Source organism: Beta vulgaris, chromosome 8 (assembly GCF_026745355.1).
Source record: "Beta vulgaris subsp. vulgaris cultivar EL10 chromosome 8, EL10.2, whole genome shotgun sequence".
Classification (NCBI taxonomy): domain Eukaryota; kingdom Viridiplantae; phylum Streptophyta; class Magnoliopsida; order Caryophyllales; family Amaranthaceae; genus Beta; species Beta vulgaris.
Genome location: NC_079209.1, coordinates 53,298,252 through 53,309,897, shown reverse-complemented (window position 1 = coordinate 53,309,897; position 11,646 = coordinate 53,298,252). Strand labels below are relative to the sequence as shown.

The following is an 11,646-nucleotide window of genomic DNA, read 5'->3' as shown; positions in this document are numbered from 1 at the left end:
CCATTACCATTTCCACCGGGTCTTTTTTGTATTTCGCGACGTAGACTTGAATGATGAGGGACTCATTGTTGTTGTGAATTCTCCAAGCTTGATTAAATAGTAGAGCCTTGTTCACATGTTCTATATTTCTGAGTCCCAGACCTCCCTGACTCTTATGCTTTTCTAAAAGTACTCTCTTTCTCCAGTATATTGGTGTTTTTTCTATAGAAGAAGACCACCAAAATTTTAGGAGAATGGAAGAAATGTTCCTTGAGATTTTCCTTGGAAGGAGATAAATGGAGATGATATTCGCAACGAGGGAGGCTAGGATGGTGTTAATGAGAATTAACTTGCCAGATTGAGAAAGAGTGGAGAACTTCCTGGACAAAATCTTGTTTGCAATTTTGGAGGTTATGTTACTGAACTGGGACGTAGTTCTTCCATCATCTTCCATTGGGCACCCAAGATAATCCCCTATCTTATATTTATTCCTCACTCCTAGAGGCTTGCTCATAACCCTCAAGATTTTTTTTGGAGTATTGGGACTGAAAAGAACATGAGATTTTTCAAAGTTAATGGATTCCCCAGATTTTTCACAGAAGGTAGCTAGTACCTTTTTGATAGCCCAACAGTTTTTTGGTTGAGCCTTGAAGAAGAAAAGAGCATCATACGCAAAGAAGAGATGCGAGATTTTAGGAGCACTCCTAGCTATCTTGAGACCCTCTAACTCTTTCAAATGTTGTAGATGTGTAAGATTCCTTGAAAGGACTTCCATACAGAGAATAAAGATGTATGAGGAAAGAGGATCCCCTTGACGTAAACCTGCTGTGGGGGAGAAGAAAGAAGACGGCTCTCCATTAACTAGCACTGAGTAGGAAACTGTTGTTATGCATTACATAATCCAATTAACCCAATTTTCTGGAAATTGCATCTTTCTCAACAGAGCTTCTACAAAGTCCCATTTGATGCGATCGTATGCTTTGCTTAAGTCCACTTTTCAGGATTCCTACAAAGCTATTCCCTTTCTTTCTTTTCCTCACCCAATTGATTATTTCATGAGAAATGAAGCAGTTGTCTGACATTTGTCTTCCAGGAACGAAGGCATTCTAATACTTGTGCACTAGGTCTCCCATGATAATTTTTAATCTATTGACCAAATTCTTTGATATAATCTTGTAAGAGGAGTTACACAGACTAATTAGTCGGAAGTCTTTTGTTTCTTGGGGCCTATCTTTTTTTGGGATAAGGGTGATATAGGTTTTATTCTGTTCTCGAAGAATAAAACCTGAGTTGAGAAAGGAATGAACACTGTTGTAAACATCAGCTTCCACTATGTCCCAGTTTTTTTGAAAAAATATTGGAGGTACTCCGTCAGGACCCGGAGATTTTAAGGGCTTGGAGCAGAAACAAGCTTCCTTTATCTCTTCATTTGTAAAGGGGATATTGAGGAGATCAAGATGATGTTGGGAAAGGGTTTTCACAGGAGAGAGGAATGGATCCTCAGGAAGGATTTGTTCTCTATCATTATTGGTCGATGGTTGATAAAGGCCTTTGAAGTTGGTCAGGAAGATGTTCTTTATATGTGATTGTTCCTTTATCCAGTTTCCTTCCTGATCTTTAATGGCCTTGATTGTATCTTTCACGGAGCGACCTTTCTCGCTTTTGTAAAAGTAGGCCGACGTATTATCCCCAAATTCATCCCAACGAGATTTAGCTCTTTGTTTCCAGTATTCGGTTTTCATGTCGATGGAGTTTATCATTTGGTGTCGACTGCGTTGATCCAACTCAGCTTGGTTGATATCCATGATTCCTTTTTGTTGCTCAGTTAGACTGTTGTTTATATCCTTCCAGTCTATTTTGTTGTTAGCTTTATCTCTTCCTACGTTCTCCAAAGAAAACTCAATGTAATTGTTTCCATTCCTCGTATTCTATTAGTTTCAATCTCATATCCAGCTTCAACTCTAGACACGAGGTCATCTTTTGTAGGTTTGAAAGTTAAATAGGAAAGACAATAATATAAGAAAATAATGATAACAAATGATACAAACATTATATAATCGTAAACACTCCTCGGTTCACATTGGATCGTATTTGTAAAAATACTACGGCAAACTGAAGCACTACAAACAAAAAGACCAAAATCATTTTTTTGTAAAAATAACTGAGAAAAAAATGCCCAAACTACTACAACAAATCTTAACAAAAAAAAAAAACTTTCAAATTTATGATTTTCGAAAGCACTTGGTGTTACGTAGCGTTCTACTCGTAAATCAATATTACAATCCCCAACAGTAGGTTCTAAACTAGGAGACTTGTGCAACAATGCCTTGACTCAAATCACGAACCTGAGCTCTGCCTTGAAACCTGGAAAAAGGGACCCACCCTAGAAGCTAAGTCAGGTATCAGGGATATGAAGGAACTTTTAGAGAGAGAAAGTAGAGAGAGAATTTATGGCAGAATAACAGTACTATGCTCTGAAAAATGTACATTTCCCCTGATTTCAAAGACTATTTATAGTGTCTGAAATGACTGTTGTACCTTGATGTCACCCTAATTTGGGAGCATCTGATTGGCTAAGCAATAATGCTGGGACTCGTGGCAATTGCTGATTGGAGAGGATACCTCACCTCTTTTTACAGAGAAATGTGTTTTACCTCTACTGGGCCTAAGTACAATTTTGGGCCAGAAGAAGGGTTTTAATACATCTTTTTCTCAGGAAAGTGTATTTTAGTCCATACAAGCTTATGACCCATGTACTTTACCAGAATAGGATAGTGCCACTTGTAGGGCTGTGATGGAGCCACGTGTCACCTTTATAGCCGTTGATTTTTAGGCTACAACACTTGGTATAATAGATATTATTGAAGTGACTGTAAAAACCAAGGTTGAAACTTTTGGAGATAGAGGTTTGTTGACAAATTTTGATATTAATATTTTTTTTGCGAAATATAACAAGTATTTGTAAAATAACCAAAATAAAGACAACGATCCAAAAAGTCAAAATAAATTGCTCCATAAAATAACCTCCTTCAGTAACACTATCATGGTTATTTTTTTTTTGGAATATGTTAGTAGAAAAAAAAACTTCGACCGGGTGGGGTGTTCTTGATCTCCATGCAACAATACCTAGGATACCACACACACCCAAAAAGAAATGAGAAAACTCGTCCACAGATATTTGTTTCTCGAATCTCAATTGTTAAATGTCATATTTTTTTAATTATTGACAAACGGAGAAAAAGAGGAAAAAAAATGATAAAGACATTAAAGAAATGGAAGAAATCATAAAGACAGTAAAGAAATGGAAAAGACAGAAGAAATGAACAACTCACACTATATTGTTTATATATAATATATAGGAAAAATTGTCAAGAATAAGTCAACCTTTGCGTTGACCACTTTTAACAAGTCAACCTTCATTTATTCCAGTAGCAAGTAAAGCTTGTACATGAATTATCTTTTAACAAGTTTTTTTTACTTATGACCTGAACAACCCCTACAATTTTGTTCAGTTTTAACAGGTGTATATTCTAGAACTCATTAAATTGTTCTCTAGAACATATTTGCACTGCTTGAATTTGATAAAAGTTCCGTGAGAAACTTAAAACTGAACAAAATTGTAGGGGTTATTCAGGTCATAAGTAAAAAAACTCGTTAAAAGCTAATTCGGATACAAGCTTTACTTGTTACTGGAATAAATAAAGGTTGACTTGTTAAAAGCGGTCAACGCAAAGGTTGACTTATTCTTGACAAATTTTCCTAATATATATTCACAAACCTATTAATATCTAAAAGTATAAAATTGCCTCATAGTTTTCGAGAGTTAGAAGTGGAGTTTTTTTTTTTTACTTTTTGGTTCAGTGGCTATTTTCATATTGGTTGGTCATTGAATGTGGTTGGAAACTAAGTCCCGTTAAAAAGGTTTGGAAGACTCTGTGGGCTTAAAGGAGGTTTGGAGGTCTAATAGGCCTTAAAGAGTCTCTTCTTGAGGCATTGACAATCTTATTGTTGAAAGAGATAATTTCTCAGTCACTAAAGAAGTTAAAAAAGTTTGGAAGACTCCATGGAAAATTAACAACATTGTTTGTGATGCATGAGTGTTAATGTCAAGGTTTTCTATTTGCCAGATCGAGCATTACTTTGAGAAAGCAAACAAAGCAGCGGACTTTGTGACCAATAAAGGTCATGGCTCCTCTTCATTTCTTTATTAATTTTCCCCTTATCATCCGTAAATATGTTATAAGTTAGCCTTCGAATTAATAGATCGATTCTAAATTTTTTTCTCCTTATTTAAAATAAAATTATAAATACTACCCAATGAAATAATTGTTGACCATTGGGAGTTGGGTTGTCAAAAAGATAAAGACAAATCAAAACAAGATCCAAAACCATGTGCCACAATAAAAGCAAAAGTATCATCATCACTATTAGTGACAAAAGGAGTCTTAATTACACCAAAATAAATTTTGTTAAAAAAAAATCAAATCAAATCAAATGTCAATTTCATCAACATCTAATTGTTCTTCTTCTCTAATCACATGTATTTTCCTACACTCAAAATAAAAAACCGTAAACACTACATAACTCCACAACAAAAACCACCCCAACAACACCACCAACCCAACCATCCATCCAAACCTCATCTCCACCGTCCACGCATACCCTCCTTCACCACCCATTAAATCACCACCATCCATCACCCCAACCATCTCTCTCCCTATCAAACCCGAACCCAACAACATCAAGCCCGACAAAACCCACCCACAAACCCTCCTCCCCTTCATCAAACCCAACCCAACCCACACCGCCCCAAACCCGGCCCGACCCTCAACAACCGAAACAACAAGCGCAACCCCAAACACCGCCATCGCATAAACCTCAAACACCACAACAACCACCGTAAACCACCTATGCTCCACCGCAACCTTACCCAACAAAGGATCCAAGTGCCCCCACACAACCCACAACAAGAAATTCACCATACACGTCACCACCGCTGGACCCCACCTGATCTTCAAAACAGCAAGAGTTGTACGCAGGTTGACCTTCTTTTTCTTGCGGTACGCGCTAAGAGTGGAGACTACGATGATGAGGAGAGAGAGAAGCGAGAAGATGAGAGTTGGAACCCCGTGCGCGAGCTTGACGCGCAAGAGCTTGCGCAAGTCTGCGCGCAGCTCGTCGCGGATGTTGGCGGACTCGATCCAGATTGGGACGACATTGCGGAGCCACTCGAGGCGGTTGATGTGGGACTTTAGGAAGCGATGTGTGGAGGAGACGGCGGAGGAAGTGAGGAGGAGAGAGAGTGGGAGAGTAGTGAAAGTGTAGATTGTGAAAAAGTGTTTGGGGTTTTCTATGAAGATGATTTTTAGAGAGTCTAGGAAAATTGTGAATAATGGGGATAAAGATAGGTAAGTTTGTGTTGTAGATTTGGTTGGTTTTCTTAGTGGGAGTTCATCTTCTGGCATTTTAATGGTGTGTTTTTGGGAAAGTTTGGTTTTTTGAGACGGTTGTAAATTGTACTGGATAAATTGGGTCGTTTTTTAGATATTTGAGAAGAGTGCGACTTTTTTTTTGGGATGTGGTGGGAATATAGAGGAGTTGAAAAGTAGAAGAAAGAGTTTTAGTAGAGTTGAGCAAAGTGAGTGGAGTTCATGGCTAGTTGTCTTACCTGACAAGGTCGCGTGTGTTGCGCAATTTCTTTCTGTTCTTTTAATCTTTTGTGGGTTGGAGATTATTCTCCTTTTTAGCATAGCAATTATAGCATAGTGCTGATAAAAAATTAAACAAAGATAAGTTTTAGGAAAAATTATCTCTATTATATAAAGGAAGAGGGGAGCAATGATGTCCTCTTTTGAAACGTCTATTTTGCCCCCCTTCTCTTTCTAAATTACAAAAGGAATGTCAAAATCAAAATACCGAAAATAAATTTACAACACTCACTCACAAATCACTTAAAAGAATAAACTTTACAAATCACCCATACAATTGAGAAAATCACGTTACAAAAATCACGCAAAACACTCAAATAATCAGGAAACTTTATTAAAACTTAAAATTAATATACAAACTAAAACTAATAACCTAGAACGTCAATACATACAAAAACATTTCAAAAATTTACTTACAAATCACTATTCTCAAGAACCATTCACAATTAATGGTGGGTCATGATAAAAAATAGAGGTATATTTATTGTGAAATCAGAATTTAGAAATTAGACAAGGAAAAAAATTATTTACTTTTTTATAGTGTTTCCTATATATAATGAAACTTTTACATATATTTGGACGTATTTTTTCTATTATATAATAGCGATAAATTATCAAGGTAAAAAGGTTTATATAAAATATCATTCAAGAATTAAAGTACATATCTCTATTATATAAGGGAAGGAGGGAGCTATGGTGTCCCCGAATGAAGAGACTATCTTACCCTCTTTCCATTCTAAATTACAAATTCACTTACAAATCAAAGGGGACTTCAAACAAAAATATCAAAAAATAATTATAATAATCACTCACAAGTCAACTAAAATCATAAAATTGCATAATTTGCGTTATGCAAACCACTAAAATGAGAAAACTTTACAAAAACTTAAAAATTCACTTACAAACTACAACCTATGAAAAAATTGACTTGAAATCAAAGTGTCTACTTTCTTTACAATTTATGAAGTACTGTACTTAATTCAAAAATCAACTAATAAAATTATGAATTAGAAATCATAAATAAATTCAAAAAATTTCTATTTTATTCATAGAATTTAACTTTGAAAAGTAAAAAAAAAAAAAGAATGGTGGGACACTTAAGTAACAAAAACTAAACCAATCAAATTTTGCAACTAAAAACAATTATACTTCGTATTTCAAATTTTGACTCTTATGCCGAAGAAAATTGAGTTTCTGTTCGAAAAAAATTCAAGCACGCATCGCGTGCAAATAATTCTAGTTTTTAATAAGTTAACCATTGCGTGTTATTCTTAAAATAAGTCAATCTTTCGATTAATTACTCATTTGCTAAACGCCGTCCTAAAATATCTTACTAACGTCCTGTATAAATACATGTATATGTATTTGTGTATTGTAATACATTCACTCTCATCACCACTCTCCCACTCTCTTTCACCCTCTTACCCATCTTCACCCTCTCTGATTTCTAATTAAGATCTCCCGACGACGAGAACTCTGGCGACATGAATTCCGGCGACAAAAATTTCGGCAAGAAGAACTAGGCGCCACACCACCACAGCACCACCAGGGGACCACCCCTTCTTTCCTGATTTTTCTTCACGTTTAGTTTTTGTTTTAAAACAGGGAGGCGTCCACCATGGACGCCCCACCACTGGTGGAGCACATGGTGAGGCGCCTGACATGGACGTCTCCACCGGTGGTGGGGGGTCCATGGTGGACGCTTCTTTTTTTTTTGAATTTTAAAAAAAAAAATTAAGGGAGGCGTCCACCATGGACGCCCCACCACCGGTGGAGGCGCCCATGGTGGACGCCCCCTTAATTTTTTTTTTAAAAAAATTTACTGTAAATTGAAAAAAAAAGAAGGGGTTGAAAGAAGGTGGGGGAAATCTTTTTGTCATTGGAGAAGATGTACGGATTTGATACAAAAATCAAGTCTTTCTCATCTGCTGAATGGTGGAAATCCAAACATGACTAGATCATATCTGAGTTAGTTGTATATTTGTTGTCTGTTGTGCAAATGCTTTGAGAATGATCCCGCAGTGGTGGTATGTCGGGGTAGGTGTTCCGGCGGTGGTGGTGCAGTGGTGTTCAGCGGTGGTGATGCGGCGGTGGTTGTGTGGTGGCACCGGTGTTTGGTGGTGAGTGGAAGAAGATGGGAGAGAAAGGGGAGGAAGAAGGGTAAAAAAATATGAAAAAATTAGGAAGTGAGTCAAGGGGAGAGAGAGAAAAAATACAAGTATATAGATACGGTATAAAAATACCGTATTTAGGGCGTTACTAGGAAATTTTAGGACGGTGTTTAGCAAAGCCCATTAATTATGAATAAGTTAATCTTGTATCCACTTTTGTTATAAATAAGATAAATCACAATGATTTGGTAGAGTATTTGGAGATAACTACTCCCTCTAAAAAGCGGGTAGATTAAAAAAAATCGGTGAATAAAGTTAATAGAATAAATTAGACTAATCAGGACCAATTTGGTAAAGTATTTGGAGATAATTACTCCCTCTATTTTTTTTTTAATTGTTACATTCTTTTAGTTGGGATTAAATCAAATGACAATTATTGAGAAACTGTCAATTTGATATCATCCCACTAATTCGGAATTTATAAATAATTTTAGCAAAAAATTAATTACAAAATAAAACGTTAAGTCTTTACTTAACTCGCGTATCGTGCACGTGCAAATTGCTAACTGCTAGTCTTTGATTAGAAATATACAAATATATTAATAACCCAAATACAAGCACATCTAAGTCCAATGCTCAACTTGGCCCAAATAGTTAAGCCATTATCCAATTTAATATAACTATCACATGAGTTATAATATAGATTTATTAGGATAATATAGACCTGATTTGTCTAATTATATGTTAAAATTAGACAACCTAATTTAATAATTTGTGAATATTTAATTTTCTACTATGAAAAGGAGGAAAAACAAAAAGGAACACGAGTAATAAATATATTTTCAACTAAAATTAACACCTTCTAACTTTTAAAAGTTTTAGTCAAGTGAGGAAACAAATGCTAATGTATTATGATTCTCCACATCTCGTTTCATTAAAATCGCGCTTCAATATCCAAAATATTAATAAATTTTTAGATCTATATTAACTTAGAATTGATGTTTTTATTATTGTAGATGTCATATAACTTTCTATAAATAAAATTTTTCTTTCCTATCTAAAATATGTAAAATAAAAATAAAAACTAAAGTCAATCACCAATAACCAATTTATCACACAAATGAGCCTATTTGGTTCTTCAAGAACTGATTTGTTAATTTGACTATTAAACTAAGTGATGTTTTGCCCAGTTTTCTATATTTACATCAAATTTTGTAATAACATTTTGTACACAATGAAGTGGGAACAACATCGCGAGGTAATTTGGGTGTTTGAATAGAATCATTACCAACATCCCATATGGTCGACGTGGGCTCCTTTATCTAAGATCAGCACATAAAATTCGTCCCCTCATAAGGACCAACGTTCTCGTTGGTCACGACAACTAATATTTCAACAGATGCAACTAACTCAAAACTCAAAAATACTTGCACTTTGAGAGTTTGAGTTGCTCGTTCCATCTCAACATTCATGAACATCATTTCATTACCCAAAGGCTGGAACATTTTCCACAGTAGTCAATACCATATTCTTAAAGATGATCAAAGAAGTCCTCATAATTTCTAGAGCAGTGATGGTTTTTGATTGACTTTCCCCAATTACCCCCTACTAAGGATGAGACCAATGAGTATCCAAAAATTACAGGTATGTGACTGTTAGTTACAGGCATGAGTATTACACACTGTCACACTGTTATCTATCTATAAATAGCTACCAATCACATGAAACAATAACTAACAATAAAAAACAGACGACGTTTTCTTCAGAATTGCAACATGAACTATATGTACTTGAAGCTCGAAAACTGCTATTAGAGTGCAGATACTCGTAAGTCATAACATAGTCAAATTCAGTCAGTAATCACTCCAAAACTCTAAAACCAGAGATCAATCAAGCACTCATACACAACTTATTCTCCAGCCGTCAATATGCGATACTACTACCAAAGCATTGCCTAAATTCAGCAACTAATTTACTTGTGGCGTAGCATGCGTGAACAACAAAGGAATTACATAGAAAAGAGCAGAGCCAGACCTTGTTTGGCAGGTTGTATCAGGTTTGACAGGTTGTATCAGTCAGTGCTATATGAAATTCACCACCATCACTTCTTCCTCCACTGATCCAAGAAGCTTCAGCCATTGAACATACATAAATAGCAAATGCCTTAGCAATCGCTAAACAATAACACACGTCGTGAGCCTCAAAACCCAGAGCACTACTTGTGTTGAAAAGGACTGGCTGAGACCTTATGTAATAAGTGGTGGCTGTTCATGCATAAGGGTGACCGAAAATCATGAAATGATTTTGGAGTCTCATGACACACACCCGTCTTTGACAAATATATGCTGAAACTCTAATGGGTTATTCAACAAAAGTTCATAGATTGAATCAGAGACGATGAGTTTGAATTTGTGTATATATATTATATCAAATATCCTATCAAAATTCGTATGGCAATATCTCATTGCCAACTACGAGTCTTTCTTCATAGATTTTATTACCACCCATACTAATACACAAGGCCCACCAAGTAGTACTTGGTCTAGTGGCTTGGTTTGTATCTCACAACCTTGAGGTTGTGCAATCAAACCCCACTAGAGGCACTTTGGGGTGGAGATTTTCCCTTACCATTTCCCCTACTTCCAAGGGGCCTTACCTGCAAACCCGGGACAGGTTGACCTGTGCGAGGTTCCGGTCCGGTTAGGGCGCGCCTTCCCCTTACCTTTATAAAAAAAAAACTAATACACAAGGCTGCATTATTTGATATATGGAAATGGAAGGCTTTCGAAGGCCCTATGGTGTAAAGGAAAGTGCATAGATTCTTGGAAATTAAGGTAGAGAGCCCCCTAAGGTGTAATGAAAATCAATGACATAAAACACATACTTGGTTGCAAAGATATATCCAACGATAATCACATCAACTAATCCATGTAAATAACATACTAGCTCATTGTAACTCCTTTAATCAAACAAGACTCATTGATCATCAATGTATAATACCTTCAAACAATTGCATACCTCAAACGATAGATTCATACCTCAGGGGGATTAAAGCTGACCTGATACTTCGAATGCCTATCACTTATCCTCAGAGCAAATATTCTGAAAAGCTGATGTTCCATTTCTGGGAAGTGCACTTCACTTATGCCAATGAGCTTTATTCTCAAAGAGAACAAGATAAAGCTATCCATATGCAAAAGTGCACGTAATGCCTATTTTTCAACTAAAAAAAGCCTATGACTATGACATGATCAAAATGAGCAAAACTGAATCAAACAACTATTGGGGATGTAATTACAACTCTGCAAACTACGGTTGCATCTCCTCAAATTAAAAGCAAAACCAATTTAGTTTTTTTGCTGTTTAAGCATGATTTGCCTGCCTCTAGTCCCTGCACAACCTCCATTAAAGCAACGTACCTCAGGAAGAGCATGAACTATGACATATTTTTTGTCTAAAGAGCTACTTTGCGACTGTAAACACAACTCTAACCTCTCTCGAAAGAGAAAGAAACCTAGAGCTACTCTAAAACATCCTCATATTAGTGTTAGTCACATAAGTAAATAATCAAACATCATAAAAAGCCAGCTTTATCAAACAATTTCAAAAATTCATCACAACTTCTCAATATACATATTCCAAGATTGACAATATTCAACAGTCAAGACTAAAAAACACCTACACAACAACAAGAAACCTGTTTCATCAAATCCACTTCATGGCATAATTAAAGCATGTTTGGTAATTGGTATGGCATTATTAAGTGCTGAAAACGCCATGAAACTATTTCCATTACATGTTATTTGGTACGAGGGGTAGAGTAATGGACTAATGGTTTTCGTTTCCTG

At 35.9% G+C, this 11,646-nt stretch overlaps 1 protein-coding gene across 1 annotated transcript; it reads right to left on the bottom strand.

Moving 5' to 3' along the window:
- Positions 1–4,380: 4,380 nt before the first annotated feature.
- On the bottom strand, positions 4,381–5,761 carry LOC130589638 (uncharacterized). The gene has a single exon (XM_057391061.1). The coding sequence runs from the start codon at positions 5,442–5,444 to the stop codon at positions 4,470–4,472; it is 975 nt and encodes a 324-aa protein (XP_057247044.1). The 5' UTR covers positions 5,445–5,761; the 3' UTR covers positions 4,381–4,469.
- Between the last annotated feature and the right edge of the window lie 5,885 nt (positions 5,762–11,646).

Bases quoted from the DNA above. Each gene is read 5' to 3' on its own strand.
- LOC130589638 (XM_057391061.1), bottom strand. From the start codon at position 5,444: ATGCCAGAAGATGAACTCCCACTAAGAAAACCAACCAAATCTACAACA.